At 34.1% G+C, this 22,949-nt stretch overlaps 1 protein-coding gene across 4 annotated transcripts in view; it reads left to right on the top strand.

The window, feature by feature from the left end:
* Positions 1-22,949, top strand: part of LOC149772999 (uncharacterized) — a 263,921-nt gene that overhangs the window by 54,678 nt on the left and 186,294 nt on the right. For 3 of the 4 annotated variants that reach the window (XR_016417506.1, XM_089946955.1, XM_089946953.1), the window contains exons 4-9: positions 5,076-5,203; positions 7,065-7,207; positions 7,866-7,927; positions 8,737-8,812; positions 9,319-9,363; positions 10,292-10,416. Coding sequence is in view for 3 of the 4 variants with exons in the window: in XM_089946955.1 (XP_089803081.1) it covers positions 5,076-5,203; positions 7,065-7,207; positions 7,866-7,927; positions 8,737-8,812; positions 9,319-9,363; positions 10,292-10,416 (579 nt within the window). In the remaining variant the exon portion in view is untranslated. Of the gene's footprint in view, positions 1-925; positions 2,807-5,075; positions 5,204-7,064; positions 7,208-7,865; positions 7,928-8,736; positions 8,813-9,318; positions 9,364-10,291; positions 10,417-22,949 lie in introns of those variants that run through there. The other variant, XM_089946956.1, reaches the window with a different exon arrangement.

Below are 22,949 nucleotides of genomic sequence, written 5' to 3'. Positions count from 1 at the left end.
ACAAAGTCAATCCAGACGCCAATGTTAGAGTAACTCCCTTTAATAAATTCATGTATTCGTTGTTCAGCATAGTGGATTCATACTTGAATAACAAATTAGAGCAGCAGCATGGGTACTTACCCTTAACGAGCCTACCTGGAAAGGAAGCCAGGAACACACATCTGGATGCTTCCGTGGTATGGAAACCTGACACGTTGTAAAAATTGAACGACACAGCGTTGATTACAGATAATGATGCAGCTCGCACGGATTGATTTAACTGTCATCGAAACAAAATTAAATATGGACGCAGTTAAGAACTGATGCATCGTTTATATTTCACATTGTATTTGAAAGACAAACATTTCTTAAATGGAGTGGAGGTACGCCTGGTACTGAATCTAAGTAGCACATTACTCCATTTAATGGCCAATGCTAACAAGTACAAAATCATCTTCGAGAAAGCCAGACCGTTCGTGCCACGTGTGGAAATCTAAAGTGGGGATCAAAATTAGTCAGACTCTAAGCAGAATGACTGCTGAGTATCGGATTCAGCGAGTGGAAACGAAAACCTTCACCATTGCGTAGCCAGATATTGTTTTCCAAGGACAGCTACCCGAGTGATTACTCATCAGCAACATCAGAAGCAAAGTGGTCGATCAGACTCATTTCGAGTTCAAACACTTAAACGTGTCTAAAGATAGAAGTCACTTGTAATGGTCAACTATTATGTACTAGGTCATTTGAACCTTATTTGGCCTAGAAACATTACTTGAGATCTTACTTGACCCTATTTGAAGCCTTAATGTAGGTATTTATGGCAGCTACGATATTTCACACGACGACTATGCGGGAGGATATACTTCGTTGGGAATTAATTTCACTCTAAACCAAGGCAGTGACAAAGAACTTTCCCACCCTATAACATCGGGCCAGTTTCGCGTGGAACTTCAATTTTTAATAGCCCTGATAAACACAATGAACGTCATCCTAAATGCAGAATTTGACAAAACTCTGGAAATCTAGTTTTGAGAGATGTGATCCGAGATTATTCAAAAAGAAAAAGAATGGAACACGAAGATATATGGAGATAGGCGATGAGGATGTTTTTGACGATGAGGATATTTTTGATCCAGAACAACAAGACAAAAACAGTCATGATGTCAAAATGGCCAGAACAAGAACAACATGTTTTGCTCGTAACTTGGTTGAAAAAAATACAGGTCAAACTTGAGAACATTTTTACTGATGCAAATCGCTCATCCTAATCAGAAACAGCACGACAAATGAATGATAATTCAAAAAGAAAAGTTGGAAGAGTATCTGGAAGAGGCATAGACTCCCACTTCTGAAGAGACAACTTTGACAAAGTGATACAAAGTCTTGCGTGGCAATTCTATATTTCCATTAAATTCTCTGGAGACCAAACGAAACGAAGCTGTCTTGCAACAGGGTACAGAGACCATCCGTTCTTCAATTTACTTGACAGAACGTTTTGAAGGAAAAAAGAAAATTATGAACGGATGACTTCTCATTTCTTGAGAAAGATTAAAAAAAAAAAACCCAGAAGAATCGATACCCGGAAACTTTATAACCTTTTGACTTGCAGGTCACACATAACTTCACGGAATCACGTAATGTGTGCTAAAAATGATTTTCTCCATCGCAAACCTGAAGATTTTCTGTCCTTTGTCATTAGTACACACAACATCGCCAATGAACCCACCGGGAGGCCGTCTACATTTCCAAGGACGACAGTATGGAATATTTTGTTTGTGATGGATTATCTCCTCTGGATGACATCATAGATTTTATGAGAATAAATGCCGTGTTGACTTAATTCAATAATGTGAAATTTCAAGGATTAGGTTCCACGGTGTGTGGACACTATTTTGAGTATGTTCTTTATCGACGCAGTCTTGGATTTCCCTTAGAACATTTGGTAACTTGTTTTCTTTTCTTTAGCTGAAAGAACTTAGTGTGCATCGCTAGCAATATGAAGTCAAGTTTGGCCACATAATGTGAACTCGTCAGCCACAAACAATGAGTGAAGCTATGGTTCGTTTACACCGGATCAGGTAGCAAGTTAGGCAAAATAGTGCTAACCGGAAGAAAGTCATCTTCTTTAAAATGGCACTGGACATAATATAAAATCTCCTTGTGAGGAAAGTATTAAAGGGAAAGAGGAGAAGCGAAGCAGTTGCAACAGTGGCAACAACAACAAGAATGATTAGAGATAATGTGCAAAATGGAGACTGGGGACTTCTCATAATGTTCTCATTTTGTAAAGGGGTGGCCATATGCTGTGATAAGGTCAATTGTAGGATTTGGAAGTCCTCCCAGGAACACTCACACAAACATAACAGCCCTTTTCAGGGCCACTCACATCTCTGGAAATGAGAGATACTAATCTTTTTGCAATAACTTGTGTTTGCTGTTGTGTGTCTTTGCCTTTCTCGTCCAAAAGACAAAAAATAAAAATTATAACCGCCATCTTGATAAAAGTGCATCTTTGTTGGGTATAGTGTATTTGTGTCAGTCATCCTGATTGGATGCTGGAGGAAAACACAGACTGGGAGAATGAGGTCAGCGAGCCTTGTTTTCGGTTTGTGGTCTCTGTGAAGGTTTGTGGTCACCATGATGACCTTTTGGAGGAAGAACGAAAAATCTGGGGACAGAGATGTATGGTCTGTTGTTAACAACCTGAGAACCCAGAGGCACGACCACTAAAGAGAGTGGTGACAGAAAACCAAATGATCCTTTTCATGACCACCCAGATCACTAGAAAACAGTGTCACCTATGATGTTGCCACAACATTGTGTTTGTGTATGTTTTTGTGCATGTCTCTGTTGTTAACATCTAAAACTTGAAACCCTTTAAAACATTCTCTTTTGTGAGATAGTTTATATGTAAGGGTATAGTAGTGTGCCTGTAAGCACTTACTACCCTTGTGTTTATACAGACTCCTACCCAATATCGCTGGATGGTAGGTTTTTGAGTCTGTTTGAATAGTAATTGAAAAGCAGATGCTGGATAGTAGTAGTGTGTGTTTGGATAATGATAAAAAAGTAGGTGCTAGATAGTGTGGACTGCAATAAAAATGTGGGTGCTGGATAGTGTGTGTGTGTGTGTGTGTGTTGGGAAATTATATTTCGTTTGTTGGGTTGTCAGTGTGCTTTAGATTGTAGATCCAAATGTTAACATTACATTTCCCCTTATGCATCCAAGGCACCTACTGACTCTACCTACATTTCTAGGTCAGTATTGGGCATAAATCAGTCCTATGTTCAATTCTCCTTATTCCCAATAGTCTGTGGACAACTTTATACCCCAGACGGACTGACAATAAAAGCCTATCTCATAATGTTATGCCCCATAGTGCCCCAGACATCACTACACAAATAACAACACAGGTAGCTTTGGTATGTTTGGATGCTGTTTGAGTTGCTTTGTTTATACCGACATGTTGGCCCAACTTGAGCACCAAATATACTTGACCTGGTGTTTATGAAGGAGGGAAATATGATAATCTTAAGCATGTAGCTCCGTTGGGTAGGAGTCTCCTTCAGATGTATTGTTTTCACTTAATTTGCTATATGGATATCATTGATTCTTCTAGAGAAAAGTATACTTAATTGAAAGTTGACCATTGCATGCAAAGAATATTAACAACATTCGGTGTATTATACAAGATAAAGATGGACTTGAAACTTGGGTCTGCTGAAGATTTAGTCATCTGTAAATACTTGTACTCCCAAATTTTCAAAACTAAGTAGCTCTTGATGAACCAGGATGTAAAAGTTAAAAAAGGAGGAGAGCATACCATTGTTTTATTATTATAGGTACCAGAAAAGGAAAGGATTCTCATAAGGCCAGAAACCAAGCAAAGTGTGCTTGTTGCAAAGCAATGTGTGATGTTGAGAAGTCATTTACTAAGGAGGCCAAAAGGTTGACATGACCTTTCATTCACCTGCAGGAGATCCAGACACCAACACTTGCACATGGGAAGTTGGTGTTTTAAGTAAAGTCTTCTGCAGTGTATTTGCTACTGATGTTTTGGATACCTTACCTGCCCCAAACTTGTAGTTTGGTCTGTTGATACGGATATGGGTCAGACTGTATTCATCATTTGCTTTAAAAGAATTATATCAGATTGCAGAACGTTTGTCCATTGAAGAACGTGTTTTGTCTCAGACATAGAATGATTCCAATATAACACCTTGTACCCTAGCTTGAGAAAGGCTTCATGAGTGATCCTAGAAACTATTGCCCTGAGAGACTCGCCAGTGTAGAGTTCAAGGTAATGAATGCTGTTTTGAGGGATATCATGGCTTAACTTGTGACAAAGGAAGATAGCATGCTAAGAGACCACATGGTTGATCACATGCCACTATATAACCATGGAACCTTTAGCTAAATATAAATTTGTGAGATTGAATGTTGAAATTAAATTCCCTAAATTTACTGAGATCCCAATGAATAAAGCCTGTAGTATGTCGAGGCTGGTGACAAGGGCACTGCCTGATCTTTGAGTCTTGCAATGCATGCTGGATACCATGATTTATCAAGGACCATCTCCTGATAGAAGACGTTCAAATAAGAGTGACAAAGGTAGTTGGAGATCAACAAGAATATGAAAAGAGATTCGCTGGGGAAAAATAACCCAGTGTAATCTCTTGAGAGTAAGAGTAGATCCAGACAATGTGTTTAGGATCATTGCAACACAGAAAAAAACCTCCTAGAGCTGAAAAAAGCTAATCACGAGAAGACATGTTTGCAAGCTGAAGGTTACTGTAGGACCTGCACAAAATGACATTTCTTCATTAGGTTGTTGACTCTTATATTGGTCTACAATTTCAAGTAGTTGAGGCATCTACTATTAATACCTTCAAAGCTTGTCTAGATAAAGTATGTGCCAAATGTGTCTACCATAAACTTCCCTGTTTCACAGGCAAAGGTTTCAGTGATATTACCAGTAAAGAAAGCCAATATCACTTTACAGACAACTAATCTATTAAAAGCTGAAGACATTATGTACCTGTATTTATATTGGTAAATTGATTTTCAAGATCATCATCTGCTTGCTACATTGCAGGTATCACAGCTTATGGTTGAGGGTTAGCTGTCAGTGTCCAAAGTGTCTGCAAGCTGCCAGCAACATGAAACTCATTCGGGTCGAAGAGTTAGATCGTCAAACTGTCCTGGAGAAGGCCTCAGTATCCAGTAAGATAAACACTAGTTACATTCCATTTATGAATCTTCTTGTCTAGTAATGTGAACAATCTAGTTATATCTCCTCACACCAATCTAGTTATGCCTCCTCATTACAATCTAGTTATACCTCCTCATTACAATCTAGTTATACATCTTCATTACAGTCTAGTTATACCTCCTCATTACAGTCTAGTTATACATCCTCATTACAATCTAGTTATACCTCCTCATTACAATCTAGATATATCTCCTCATTACAATCTAGTTATACATCTTCATTACAATCTAGTTATAACTCCTCATTACAATCTAGTTATACCTTGTCTAGTAAAGTGAACAATCTAGTTATACCTCCTCACTACAATCTAGTTATACCTCCTCATTACAATCTAGTTATACTCCTCATTACAATCTAGATATACCTCCTCATTACAATCTAGATATACCTCCTCATTACAATCTAGTTATACCTCCTCATACAATGTAGTTATACCTCCTCATTACAATCTAGTTATACCTCCTCATTACAATCTAGTTATACCTCCTCATTACAATCTAGTTATAACTCCTCATTACAATCTAGTTATACATCCTCAATACAATCTAGTTATATCTTGTCTAGTAAAGTGAACAATCTAGTTATACCTCCTCACTGCAATCTAGTTATACCTCCTCATTACAATCTAGTTATACATCTTCATTACAATCTAGTTATAACTCCTCATTACAATCTAGTTATACAGCCTCATTACAATCTAGTTATACCTTGTCTAGTAAAGTGAACAATCTAGTTATACCTCCTCACTACAATCTAGTTATACCTCCTCATTACAATCTAGTTATACTCCTCATTACAATCTAGATATACCTCCTCATTACAATCTAGTTATACCTCCTCATTACAATCTAGTTATACCTCCTCATTACAATCTAGTTATAACTCCTCATTACAATCTAGTTATACATCCTTATTACAATCTAGTTATATCTTGTCTAGTAAAGTGAACAATCTAGTTATACCTCCTCACTGCAATCTAGTTATACCTCCTCATTACAATCTAGTTATACCTCCTCAATTCAATCTAGTTATACCTCCTCATTACAATCTAGTTATACCTCCTCATTACAGTCTAGTTATACATCCTCATTACAGTCTGCTTATACCTCCTCATTACAATGCCCACATCATCATTTTGTCTGTCCATTAGCTTGCTCATAACGCTGCTTTTAGATAGCATGTCTGCAAGAGTGCTTAAAGACTATTCATTTTTTTTATTGTTAGGTCTGAAATATTCCTCTCTTGTACACACACACATACATATGCACACAACTCTGACTCATTAAGCTTCTGTCAACAGTGTTTTGCATTGCAGCCAATGTTGCCCAACAGACTGATTTGATATATACTCTTTCTGGAAGTTTTAAATGGGCCTGGAGGGCTTCAAAATCTTTCAGCTGTGCTTCTCAAGTTTTGTAAAAGTAATGAGCATCCAAAAGTTGTTTTCCACTCTCTCCTCCCATCATTTTGTCTTTTATTCTTTGGATTGCATCAACAAGAAAGCTTTCCAGTTCCAAATAGCAATAGAGAAGTGAAAAACAGGTTGAACTACGCACTTAAATTTTCAGCACTTGACATTTGAAAAGTGAATGTCTGTTTAAACTGGACTACCCACTTTCAAGTGTGATTGTGGTATCTCCCATGGATAAGATGAAATACTACACTCACTTTTTTGTCGACATTCCTCGGCACATAAGATGGGATTGATGGCCATGTTTATTGATACTAAGTGTCTTATAGTTTATAATATCCCAATTTTGATATATTTTCACTGAATCATCAAGACATTTGATTTGCCTTTGTTTGTTTCAGACGATGGCCTTACCATGTCACTGATGTGGAGGCCAGGGAGTCACATGGGCACCATTGGACTAGATTATCTTAGGGTCAATAGATACGATCCAGATGCTTTGGCGACTCGACATCACTTGACCACACCCCTCTTCCTAGAGGAGGTAAATGATAGAGTAAACTGAACAAAATAGTTCCAGTTAGTTTTAGACGTGTAATCTTCTGAAATAATTTGATTTTGGACTTTAGGACTTCACAAATCTAAAATACACAGCAATTGTTTCAACTATGTATAAGACCTTGAGACTTTAATGATTCTGGCGATGTGAAAGTGCTTGTAAAGTGTCTTTAATCGATATTACGTTTTAGTAGTAGATTAGGACATGATTATTGTTGGTCTTTGTGTATTAGTTGTGGCATTGGTGATTCATTGTCAAAGAATTTTTTTGGAACTAAAGGCCCAAAGAACACTTTGAAAAGACTTAATTTCTTTTTGCAAAAAAACATTTTGATCCATTCCGAGTATTTTTGTCTTTGTGCAGAAAACTGCGTTTTTATAATCTGGATCTGCTTACTATCACTTGCTAGATGCAAGCCACAAATTCATCGTGTAATTGTTTTGTTCACACATTTTTTAATTTAATCAGTATTGTCAAATTACAGCTGTATTTGAGAATTCAAAATTATTAGGATTCAATAAAATTGGTGCAACATTTAGGAAACATTTACCTGCAAAAATGGCTTAAATTATTCTATTTTTAAGAGAGTAAATCCAATTCAAATTAAAGGCTGAGATATGGTTACACATTTTATCTTTTCCAGGGAGAGACAATTCCTGAAGTAAACTATGAAGAGGTGAATGCGTCAGACAAGGGTGTGTACAAGTAAGCTACCAACAAGATGCATGTCATGGTATTGTACAAGACATCCATAACAAAAGTTTTTTGACTTCGATGATGATCGATTATAGCAATACACCTTCATGTTCTTGAAATAGCCTTGATGCTGATAATAATAATAATAATAATAATAATAATAATAATAATAATAATAATAATTATAATATTAATAATAATAATAATAATAATAATAATGACTTTGTACAGCTCTTAATCTTTAAAAACTCTCAGTGTTTTACAATTATATTAGTCAGTAATTAAGGACAAATATAGACAACTTTACCAAAACAAATGCCATTCAATTACAAAGAAATAGATGCTGCAAAATATTTAAGCTAATGAAACATTGCTACGTCTTAAGTCTGTTCTTGCAGTTGAAATAGATGAGTTTAAAAGTACTCTTGAATGAAATCACAGTGTCATTGTGTTAAGTTCGACAGGCAATTTGTTCCAGTTAGGTGGGTCTTGGTACACAAAAGAATGGTGTCTGTAGAACTTTGTTTTATTAGTGGAAATAATGAGAATATGAAGTTCTGTCGACAAACTTGGATTGCTATATTGTAGCAACATAAAAGTAGGACAAAAAGAGATATACTAGTTTGTCACATCTGCATTCTTTACTAAATTGGGACCAATATTAACGTGATAGGATAAATTAATACCAGGACGAAAATTATAGTTGTGCCTTTCCCCTGTATAAAAGTGAAGTATTTCTTTTAAGCATTATTGTGTAAAACTATGCAAATAAATGTTTATTCTCACTGTAAAATGTCTCTCTTCATATATTTCCGAAGGTGGCTCAGGTACATCAATGATTACGGAATTTGTATGATGAGAAATGTTCCAACAGAGAAACTGACAATCCTACAGGTGAGAAATAGTACAACAGATTAACGTTCCAACGGGATGACATCTGCTCAATAAAAAAAAATAGAGACGACTTTTCCCATGTATTATTTGATGTGAATAGATTGTTTACAAATACTATTAATGGATGCTTGCATGTGTAAGTTAATAGGTCATTTAGGAGATGTTCAAAACCAACAGTTGACATTAAACTTTCCTGATAATTTAGCTGTGTGTCATAGGATCACTAACTGTTAGCTTAATATAACTATCTGGCTAAATAAAGAAACATAAGAAACTCATTTGTAAAGTAGTTCCTTTTCAGTTTTATAAATTAATAACTTTAACGGAACAGTTTAAATAGTTTCATTGATATGCGGGTATATTGAGCTATGTTCCTTCAGTAGCAAGCTTGTTATGCTTACTTTTATAACTATGAAATCGGATGCTTCATGCTCAGTTTATTGTCATTGATGAAATCAGTTTGGAAAGTATTGTTTTAAAATATTTTCCTGCTGTTTCTCTTCCAGGTTGTTGAAAATATTGCTCCCGCACAGAGGACAATTTATGGTACAGTACGTGTCAAACTTGCTTAAATTAACAAAATAAAGGGGGTAGAAACTAATATTCATTTTAGATATGCCACTTATCCTATAAAAAATACAACACTGTCATCAGTTCAGGATAATATATTGTCAAGAATTCAATATTGTACAGGTTACATGAGATCTGAGGGTTGAGAATACTTTAGAACCAGCTAGATCTGAAACCAATGCAGTTAGCAAATTACAATTTTTAATCGTTTCTCAGAAATATGCATAAGGATACTTAAACAAATCAATGCGAGTCTGAGTAAAGGTCTCAGAAGGGTGGCCTAACATGACCTTGCATGCTTGCATGCTTACTAAGAGAGCCTAACAGACCTTTGCTTCCAAACAACGTCACTTATAGATCAATTAGAGGCCACTTTCATTGATCTATAGGATATATATAATTGACTTGTTGATGACACAGTTTTGTTTATGTTTATTCATGAGAAACAAGGAAATCACATCACACACAGTCACTGGAGATAAAAAGAGTAAGAAATTTTCTCCCACGGTTTCCAGCAATGTCCAACCAAAATTATTAGTAAATCATTCCCACCGAGTATGGTGGTGACTAATATCTTTCATGAACTCTTCCGTTTAAGATGTCTTGATAGGTTGGTTCCAGTACCTCCCAGAGAACAGCTTGATATAAGTAGACATAGAGAAACCAATCTTCAGCATTGTACAGAAACTTCTTAGTCTTGCTCTTAATGGTTGTAACAAAGATGTTGAAATATTGCTTCCATTTTTCTCAGATATACTTTTTTTGTACCAGTATTCCAACATTTTAAAATGAAGCTAAGATAGAAGGAAACTAACAGAGTGAATTCCCATTTCATCCGAAATTGGTTGTTATAGAAATTGGATGCTATAGATATGAAAGATTCTAAGAGGCTTCTGTTTCATTTCCTAGGTTTTTGATGTTGTCCAGGAATCCACACCTTCCAATTTCGCATACTCCACAGTGGAGCTACCTTTACACATGGACCTCACATACTATGACACTACTCCTGGGTTGCAGTTTCTGCACTGTCTTCGGTAAGTCAGGTCCCCTGTTAGCTGACATTTATAGACACATATCATTCAGTAAGCCAGGTCCCCTGTTAGCTGACATTTATAGATACATGTCATTCAGTAAGTCAGGTCCCCTGTTAGCTGACATTTATAGACACATGTTATTCAGTAAGTCAGGTCCCCTGTTAGCAGACATTTATAGACACATGTCATTCAGTAAGCCAGGTCCCCTGTTAGCTGACATTTATAGACACATGTCATTCAGTAAGTCAGGTCCCCTGATAGCAGACATTTATAGACACATGTCATTCAGTAAGTCAGGTCCCCTGTTAGCTGATATTTATAGACACATGTCATTCAGTAAGTCAGGTCCCCTGATAGCTGACATTTATAGACACATATCATTCAGTAAGCCAGGTCCCCTGATAGCAGATGTCTATAGACACATGTCATTCAGTAAGCCAGGTCCCCTGTTAGCTGACATTGATAGACACATGTCATTCAGTAAGTCAGGTCTCCTATTAGCTGACATTTATAGACACATATTCAGTAAGCCAAGTCTCCTGTTAGCTGACATTGATAGACACGTTATTCAGCAAGTCAGGTCCCCTGATAGCAGACATTTATAGACATATATCATTCAGTAAGCCAGGTCCCCTGATAGCAGACATTTATAGACACATGTCATTTAGTAAGCCAGGTCCCCTGATAGCAGACATTTATAGACACATGTCATTCAGTAAGTCAGGTCCCCTGATAGCTGACATTTATAGACACATGTCATTCAGTAAGCCAGGTCCCCTGATAGCAGACATCTATAGACACATGTCATTCAGTAAGCCAGGTCCCCTGTTAGCTGACATTGATAGACACATGTCATTCACTAAGTCAGGTCTCCTATTAGCTGACATTTGTAGACACATATCATTCAGTAAGCCAAGTCTCCTGTTAGCTGACATTGATAGACACATGTCATTCAGTAAGTCAGGTCCCCTGTTAGCTGCCATTTATAGACACATGTCATTCAGTAAGTCTATCTAAGTAGATTGCCAACAAAAGCTGCTTCAAATGTATACTTCTCTTCATTCATAAAAGTCTGTACACAATTAAGAAGAATGGATGTTTTATCTATGTGTTCACTGGAAATGTACAGTATTTCATGTATTTTTTCGTACCCTTTAATTTTTTGTACATAATCCAGTTATCAGAATTATAATTATTTAAATGTATCATAATTTTTCCTACATATCACTTTGTATTTTTTAAAAATTCCATTAAATTATTGAATATACAATTTATACTCAGAAGATATTTGTTTGCAAAGAAGATCGATAATACTGTATTGCCATTTTGTTTCTTCAAAAATTAATAATTAATTGTTTGGTGAGAAAACAGAATGATTGATGCATATGCTCTCTTATTGTCATTACAATATCTGCTGGTGTTTATCTTTAAATATTATCATTAATTAGTTCTCTTTATAAAATCCGTCACCATAACAAAACAGCATGTGCATTTTAAAATAAGTTCAGAAGCCCTTTGATGTTTTCTTATACAACAATAATTACATCTCAGTACATGATAAAGAGAAGACCACAGACCCTTGGTCAACTAGTCTTATTGATTCATTATAGTCATACAAACATAAAATATAAAAACCTTGTCATTTTCTGTCGTAAATTCGAAAGTCACGGGCTCCGTTAAATCGATTCTTATATATACATATACTATCTTTTAAGTGTTTGTTATCTTTTGTTTTGGATATAATTAACATTTTATTGCAAATCTATTCAACAATATTCCCCTCTATTATCTTTATTGGCGAATTTGAATAACAAGTAATGAATATGATTGCTTGTCCTTATAACAAATTCTGTATGGTCAACGGCTTCTATAGCACATTGACAGATTTTCATTTCCTTAAAGAGAGCCTTATTTCCCATATGGCAGCCTTGCTGATTTGACCTATTCTGTCAATTCTTATCTTCAATCTGGTTTCAACTGGAACAACCAAGCGCTCAGCATGTTTAATTACTGTGTAAATAACACTGCATAGCCATGTAGTTGTTGTAACAATTTACATTGTAATTAAAACAAGAATGAATTGTTGATTTAGCGGTGTTTGTTGATAATGGAATATAGTAGGGTCGTAATACATGAAGATTATCACAATCATCAGGTAACTGAAAATACTGTCTTTTTTCTTTGCAAAAGATACAAATAAAACCCGCCCTGAATAAATATGGTTTTGTACACAGACAATTTTTTCATCTCTCTCTCTCTCTCTCGTGTGCACACACACACACACACACACACACACACACAAATTAACTAAAATCTGATTTGTTCTTTATTTTTTTTGTTGCAATTTGATAATGAGATTATTGTTGCTGTGAAAATAAAAGTTGCACTTAATTTTTTCACAATGTGGACTCGTATCTTTGCCTACAATTTACCAATAAATAATATCCTTAATTAATACATGTACAAACCATCTTAATCATTTTGCTAGTCATACATGCAAGACCTCAATGCTGATATTCATGTTTTGACTTTTGTGACCACTAAAACATAATAACATGTGATATATCTCTTACATGTAGGACACTCATTTTGCCAACATTACACAACACAACAGTTACATATGCTCTAAATGCAGATGAGCTTGCACACTGAGACATAATACTCTCTCAGTCTTGTTCAATAATAACAACAAAAATCCTTTTGAGTACTTTTATTTTTATTGCAATTAGATTCTTGAGAGCAGAATGAGGCAGAAAATATATGTTGACTTTGTACGTTTGTACTGTTAGGTTGTCAAGTAGCTTGTGTTCTGTAGAATTTGTCCAGGAAAGATCCCTTTATTTTTCGTACATGGTCAGAACCGCAAAATGATAATTATTTATTTTACATATAATTTTTCATGCAGTGAAATTAATAATTATTTTTTCGTGTATGAAAAATGACAAGAAATACAGTAGCTCATTTTTCAGCTCATTTGAGAAACAGCAGAAAACGGAGGGTTTGAAATAACTTGCATTAAACATAATGCCACAGCAAATTCAGCAATAAAATCATAGTTTTACAGGTTTAGTGATATCACTCATAATTAATTTCCTGAATGTGCAGCTCAATTTGTCAATATTTAAATGTTCTGGACTTTTGATTTGAACATGGATTAAAAAAATAAAATAATAATCGGCCTTTAGATCACCTCATTTAGTTTTCTTTGTAAATATATTATGTCCCACTTTGTAAATATATTATGTCCCACTTTGTAAATATATTATGTCCCACTATATTATGTCCCACTTTGTAAATATATTATGTCCCACTGAACTGAGAAACTGATAAGGCTGGACTTTACCTTAGTCATGCTATTCAAAACTGCAGAAAGTTTAACATCGTTAGACCTCTGCAAGAAATAAGTCTGACAACTGTTGATTTTGATAAATGGAAAGGGGGGATACATGATATATTCTACCTTGATAATTGTATTGCACTCAACCCTGTATTTCTTGGAACACTCTCCAAGAATAATAACAAAAACTTACTGGAATCACCAGCTTTCACCCCCCAATGCATAATTTCCGCGATATAAAAGTTCACTGTACAAATTGTATTTTTGATAATAGTAGCAGGGTCCAGTTTTTATCATAGGTGTGTCATAACATATTTAGGTGTGTCATAGCATATTTAAATTTACATGCAATTTAACAATATCATAGGTGTGTCATAACATATTTAAATTTACATGCAATTTAACATAATCATAGGTGTGTCATAACATATTAAATTTACATGCAATTTAACATTATCATAGCTGCGTCATAACATATTTAAATTTACATGTAATTTAATATTATCGGTACCCAGATTTATTGAACAGTCTAAATCTTATTGATATAAAACCATATATTGATGCTGAAGTAATTATTTTCTTACTAAACTTCAAATTTTAGGACCTGAAAAAAAGACATTATGCTTAAGCAAGGAAAATATTTTCTTAGTAAAATCAATCATTATTACATATTCAAACATGGATGGTGTCTATACTTGCTTATAGGTCAATCATTATTACATATTCAAACATGGATACTGGCTATACTTGCATATAGGTCAATCATTATTACATATTCAAACATGGATGCTGTCTACACCTGCTTATAGGTCAATCATTATTACATATTCAAACATGGATGCTGCCTACACTTGCTTATATGTCAATCATTATTACATATTCAAACATGGATGCTGTCTACACTTGGTTATAGGTCAATCATTATTACATATTCAAACATGGATGGTGTCTATACTTGCTTATAGGTCAATCATTATTCATATTCAAACATGGATGCTGTCTACACTTGGTTATAGGTCAATCATTATTACATATTCAAACATGGATGCTGTCTACACTTGGTTATAGGTCACTCATTATTACATATTCAAACACAGATACTGAGTATACTTGCTTATAGGTCACTCATTATTACATATTCAAACATGGATACTGGCTATACTTGCTTATAGGTCAGTCATTATTACATATTCAAAGATGGATACTGTCTACACTTGCTTATAGGTCAATAATTATTACATATTCAAACATGGATGCTGTCTACACTTGGTTATAGGTCAATCATTATTCATATTCAAACATGGATACTGCCTACACTTGCTTATAGGTCACTCATTATTACATATTCAAACATGGATACTGCCTACACTTGCTTATAGGTCAATCATTATTACATATTCAAACATGGATGCTGCCTACACTTGCTTATAGGTCAATCATTATTACATATTCAAACATGGATGCTGCCTACACTTGGTTATAGGTCAATCATTATTACATATTCAAACATGGATACTGAGTATACTTGCTTATAGGTCAATCATTATTACATATTCAAACACAGATACTGAGTATACTTGCTTATAGGTCACTCATTATTACATATTCAAACATGGATGCTGCCTACACTTGCTCATAGGTCAATCATTATTACATATTCAAACATGGATACTGCCTACACTTGGTTATAGGTCAATCATTATTACATATTCAAACATGGATACTGAGTATACTTGCTTATAGGTCAATCATTATTACATATTCAAACATGGATACTGAGTATATTTGCTTATAGGTCAATCATTATTACATATTCAAACAGGGATACTGAGTATACATGCTTATAGGTCAATCATTATTACATATTCAAACATGGATACTGCCTATACTTGCTTATAGGTCACTCATTATTACATATTCAAACATGGATACTGTCTACACTTGCTTATAGGTCAATCATTATTACATATTCAAACATGGATACTGCCTATACTTGCTTATAGGGCAATCACTATTACATATTCAAACATGGATGCTATCTACACCTGGTTATAGGTCAATCATTATTACATATTCAAACATGGATACTGCCTATACTTGCTTATAGGTCAATCATTATTACATATTCAAACATGGATACTGCCTATACTTGCTTATAGGTCAATCATTATTACATATTCAAACATGGATACTGCCTATACTTGCTTATAGGTCAATCATTATTACATATTCAAACATGGATGCTGTCTACACTTGCTTATATGTCAATCATTATTACATATTCAAACATGGATACTGCCTATACTTGCTTATAGGTCAATCATTATTACATATTAAAACATGGATGCTGCCTATACTTGGTTATATGTCAATCATTATTACATATTCAAACATGGATACTAAGTATACTTGCTTATAGGTCAATAATTATTACATATTCAAACATGGATGATGCCTACACTTGCTTACAGGTCAATCATTATTACATATTCAAACATGGATACTAAGTATACTTGCTTATAGGTCAATCATTATTACATATTCAAACATGGATGCTGCCTACACTTGCTTATAGGTCAATCATTATTACATATTCAAACATGGATGCTGCCTACACTTGGTTATAGGTCAATCATTATTACATATTCAAACATGGATGCTGCCTACACTTGGTTATAGGTCACTCATTATTACATATTCAAACACAGATACTGAGTATACTTGCTTATAGGTCACTCATTATTACATATTCAAACATGGATACTGGCTATACTTGCTTATAGGTCAGTCATTATTACATATTCAAAGATGGATACTGTCTACACTTGCTTATAGGTCAATAATTATTACATATTCAAACATGGATGCTGTCTACACTTGGTTATAGGTCAATCATTATTCATATTCAAACATGGATGCTGCCTACACTTGCTTATAGGTCAATCATTATTACATATTCAAACATGGATGCTGTCTACACTTGGTTATAGGTCAATCATTATTACATATTCAAACATGGATGGTGTCTATACTTGCTTATAGGTCAATCATTATTCATATTCAAACATGGATGCTGTCTACACTTGGTTATAGGTCAATCATTATTACATATTCAAACATGGATGCTGTCTACACTTGGTTATAGGTCACTCATTATTACATATTCAAACACAGATACTGAGTATACTTGCTTATAGGTCACTCATTATTACATATTCAAACATGGATACTGGCTATACTTGCTTATAGGTCAGTCATTATTACATATTCAAAGATGGATACTGTCTACACTTGCTTATAGGTCAATAATTATTACATATTCAAACATGGATGCTGTCTACACTTGGTTATAGGTCAATCATTATTCATATTCAAACATGGATACTGCCTACACTTGCTTATAGGTCACTCATTATTACATATTCAAACATGGATACTGCCTACACTTGCTTATAGGTCAATCATTATTACATATTCAAACATGGATGCTGCCTACACTTGCTTATAGGTCAATCATTATTACATATTCAAACATGGATGCTGCCTACACTTGGTTATAGGTCAATCATTATTACATATTCAAACATGGATACTGAGTATACTTGCTTATAGGTCAATCATTATTGCATATTCAAACACAGATACTGAGTATACTTGCTTATAGGTCACTCATTATTACATATTCAAACATGGATGCTGCCTACACTTGCTCATAGGTCAATCATTATTACATATTCAAACATGGATACTGCCTACACTTGGTTATAGGTCAATCATTATTACATATTCAAACATGGATACTGAGTATACTTGCTTATAGGTCAATCATTATTACATATTCAAACATGGATACTGAGTATATTTGCTTATAGGTCAATCATTATTACATATTCAAACAGGGATACTGAGTATACATGCTTATAGGTCAATCATTATTACATATTCAAACATGGATACTGCCTATACTTGCTTATAGGTCACTCATTATTACATATTCAAACATGGATACTGTCTACACTTGCTTATAGGTCAATCATTATTACATATTCAAACATGGATGCTGCCTATACTTGCTTATAGGGCAATCACTATTACATATTCAAACATGGATGCTATCTACACCTGGTTATAGGTCAATCATTATTACATATTCAAACATGGATACTGCCTATACTTGCTTATAGGTCAATCATTATTACATATTCAAACATGGATACTGCCTATACTTGCTTATAGGTCAATCATTATTACATATTCAAACATGGATACTGCCTATACTTGCTTATAGGTCAATCATTATTACATATTCAAACATGGATGCTGTCTACACTTGCTTATATGTCAATCATTATTACATATTCAAACATGGATACTGCCTATACTTGCTTATAGGTCAATCATTATTACATATTAAAACATGGATACTAAGTATACTTGCTTATAGGTCAATAATTATTACATATTCAAACATGGATGATGCCTACACTTGCTTACAGGTCAATCATTATTACATATTCAAACATGGATACTAAGTATACTTGCTTATAGGTCAATCATTATTACATATTCAAACATGGATGCTGCCTACACTTGCTTATAGGTCAATCATTATTACATATTCAAACATGGATGCTGCCTACACTTGCTTATAGGTCAATCATTATTACATATTCAAACATGGATACTGCCTATACTTGCTTATAGGTCAATCATTATTACATATTCAAACATGGATACTGCCTATACTTGCTTATAGGTCAATCATTATTACATATTCAAACATGGATGCTGTCTACACTTGCTTATATGTCAATCATTATTACATATTCAAACATGGATACTGCCTATACCTGCTTATAGGTCAATCATTATTACATATTCAAACATGGATACTAAGTATACTTGCTTATAGGTCAATAATTATTACATATTCAAACATGGATGATGCCTACACTTGCTTACAGGTCAATCATTATTACATATTCAAACATGGATACTAAGTATACTTGCTTATAGGTCAATCATTATTACATATTCAAACATGGATGCTGCCTACACTTGCTTATAGGTCAATCATTATTACATATTCAAACATGGATGCTGCCTACACTTGCTTATAGGTCAATCATTATTACATATTCAAACATGGATGCTGCCTACACTTGGTTATAGGTCAATCATTATTACATATTCAAACATGGATGCTGTCTACACTTGGTTATAGGTCACTCATTATTACATATTCAAACACAGATACTGAGTATACTTGCTTATAGGTCACTCATTATTACATATTCAAACATGGATGCTGCCTACACTTGCTTATAGGTCACTCATTATTACATATTCAAACATGGATACTGCCTACACTTGGTTATAGGTCAATCATTATTACATATTCAAACATGGATACTGAGTATACTTGCTTATAGGTCAATCATTATTACATATTCAAACATGGATACTGAGTATATTTGCTTATAGGTCAATCATTATTACATATTCAAACAGGGATACTGAGTATACATGCTTATAGGTCAATCATTATTACATATTCAAACATGGATACTGCCTATACTTGCTTATAGGTCACTCATTATTACATATTCAAACATGGATACTGTCTACACTTGCTTATAGGTCAATCATTATTACATATTCAAACATGGATACTGCCTATACTTGCTTATAGGGCAATCACTATTACATATTCAAACATGGATGCTATCTACACCTGGTTATAGGTCAATCATTATTACATATTCAAACATGGATACTGCCTATACTTGTTTATAGGTCAATCATTATTACATATTCAAACATGGATACTGCCTATACTTGCTTATAGGTCAATCATTATTACATATTCAAACATGGATGCTGTCTACACTTGGTTATTGGTCAATCATTATTACATATTCAAACATGGATGCTGTCTACACTTGCTTATATGTCAATCATTATTACATATTCAAACATGGATACTGCCTATGCTTGCTTATAGGTCAATCATTTTTACATATTAAAACATGGATGCTGCCTATACTTGGTTATATGTCAATCATTATTACATATTCAAACATGGATACTAAGTATACTTGCTTATAGGTCAATCATTATTACATATTCAAACATGGATACTGCCTATACTTGTTTATAGGTCAATCATTATTACATATTCAAACATGGATACTGCCTATACTTGCTTATAGGTCAATCATTATTACATATTCAAACATGGATGCTGTCTACACTTGCTTATATGTCAATCATTATTACATATTCAAACATGGATACTGCCTATGCTTGCTTATAGGTCAATCATTATTACATATTAAAACATGGATGCTGCCTATACTTGGTTATATGTCAATCATTATTACATATTCAAACATGGATACTAAGTATACTTGCTTATAGGTCAATCATTATTACATATTCAAACATGGATGCTGCCTACACTTGCTTATGGGTCAATCATTATTACATATTCAAACATGGATGCTGCCTACACTTGCTTATAGGTCAATCATTATTACATATTCAAACATGGATGCTGTCTATACTTGCTTACATGTCAATCATTATTACATATTCAAAGATGGATACTGCCTATACTTGCTTATGGGTCAATCATTATTACATATTCAAACATGGATGATTCCTACACTTGCTTATTGGTCAATCATTATTACATATTCAAAGATGGATACTGCCTACACTTGCTTATAGGTCAATCATTATTACATATTCAAACATGGATGCTGCCTACACTTGCTTATAGGTCAATCATTATTACATATTCAAACATGGATGCTGCCTACACTTGCTTATAGGTCAATCATTATTACATATTCAAACATGGATGCTGCCTACACTTGCTTATTGGTCAATCATTATTACATATTCAAACATGGATACTAAGTATACTTGCTTATAGGTCAATCATTATTACATATTCAAGCATGGATGCTGCCTACACTTGCTTATAGGGCAATCATTATTACATATTCAAACATTTATGCTGCCTATACTTGCTTATAGGTCAATCATTATTACATATTCAAACATCGATACTAAGTATACTTGCTTATAGGTCAATCATTATTACATATTCAAACATGGATGATGCCTACACTTGCTTACAGGTCAATCATTATTACATATTCAAACATGGATACTAAGTATACTTGCTTATAGGTCAATCATTATTACATATTCAAACATGGATGATGCCTACACTTGCTTATAGGTCAATCATTATTACATATTCAAAGATGGATACTGCCTACACTTGCTTATAGGTCAATCATTATTACATATTCAAACATGGATACTAAGTATACTTGCTTATAGGTCAATCATTATTACATATTCAAACATGGATGCTGCCTACACTTGCTTATGGGTCAATCATTATTACATATTCAAACATGGATGCTGCCTACACTTGCTTATAGGTCAATCATTATTACATATTCAAACATGGATGCTGTCTATACTTGCTTACATGTCAATCATTATTACATATTCAAAGATGGATACTGCCTATACTTGCTTATAGGTCAATCATTATTACATTTTCAAACATGGATGATTCCTACACTTGCTTATAGGTCAATCATTATTACATATTCAAAGATGGATACTGCCTACACTTGCTTATAGGTCAATCATTATTACATATTCAAACATGGATGCTGCCTACACTTGCTTATAGGTCAATCATTATTACATATTCAAACATGGATGCTGCCTACACTTGCTTATAGGTCAATCATTATTACATATTCAAACATGGATACTAAGTATACTTGCTTATAGGTCAATCATTATTACATATTCAAACATGGATGCTGCCTACACTTGCTTATAGGTCAATCATTATTACATATTCAAACATGGATGCTGCCTATACTTGCTTATAGGTCAATCATTATTGCATATTCAAACATGGATGCTGCCTACACTTGCTTATAGGTCAATCATTATTACATATTCAAACATGGATGCTGCCTATACTTGCTTATAGGTCACTCATTATTATATATTCAAACATGGATACTGTCTACACTTGCTTATAGGTTAATCATTATTACATATTCAAACATGGATGCTGCCTATACTTGCTTATAGGTCAATAATTATTACATATTCAAACATGGATGCTGCCTATACTTGCTTACAGGTCAATCATTATTACATATTCAAACATGGATGCTGCCTACACTTGCTTATAGGTCAATCATTATTACATATTCAAACATGGATGCTGTCTATACTTGCTTATATGTCAATCGTTATTACATATTCAAACATGGATTCTGCCTATACTTGCTTACAGGTCAATCATTATTAAATATTGAAACATGGATGCTGCCTATACTTGCTTACAGGTCAATCATTATTACATATTCAAACATGGATGCTGTCTATACTTGCTTATAGGTCAAGATCAGCTGAAAACTGCACAGATATAGATCTGCTATCGCATTACACAATGGCAGATCCGGAACTGTTCAGTTTTGTTTAGGTGTAATCAACAGAAGAAACCCTGATCTGCTGGTACATTATGCTATAGAAGATAATTATATTTGTTGTTTGAAGTTTCACTCAACTTATAAGTGAGCATTAATAGTAGGTATGTTGAAGAAAAATGAGTTAATTGTAAACAAATACCACAAATTTAAAATTAGGAAAAACTCACAAATCAACACTCATTGAAAATAATTTGTTCCCAACAAATTACAATTGTTTTCATCTTACATTCTGACCATGAAACATGATACTGTAGTAAATCATACAGAATATACTTGCTTATAAGTCGAGTTAAACTGCAAACAACAAATATCGTTTTCATCTATAGGATAATGTGCCTGCAGGATTGGTCTATACTGTTTCTTCTACTGTTGCTTCCAACAAACTGCACAGACCCAGATCTGCCAGCACATTATGTCAGGGCAGGTCTGGGTCTATGGAGTTTTTGCAGTTGGACTTGACTTAGAAGTGAGGGTAGATAGTAACTTTTGTTGCTACTTCCAAAATCGTATTGACCAGATAGTTACTTTTGCTTTATACATATAATGTCCTCTAGCAACTGAAATTTAGACCAGCTTCACAGGTCCCTCAACAATTGCCATGTCTAAATCCACAGCTGAATGTTATAAAATGTCTTTGACCCATCATACAATTTGTA

This window comes from Sinohyriopsis cumingii, unplaced genomic scaffold, assembly GCF_028554795.1.
Source record: "Sinohyriopsis cumingii isolate HCF-2022 unplaced genomic scaffold, ASM2855479v2 utg000938l, whole genome shotgun sequence".
In the NCBI taxonomy this organism is placed as follows: domain Eukaryota; kingdom Metazoa; phylum Mollusca; class Bivalvia; order Unionida; family Unionidae; genus Sinohyriopsis; species Sinohyriopsis cumingii.
The sequence above is the reverse complement of the archived record's forward strand: the minus strand, read 5'-3'. Positions and strand labels throughout refer to the sequence as shown.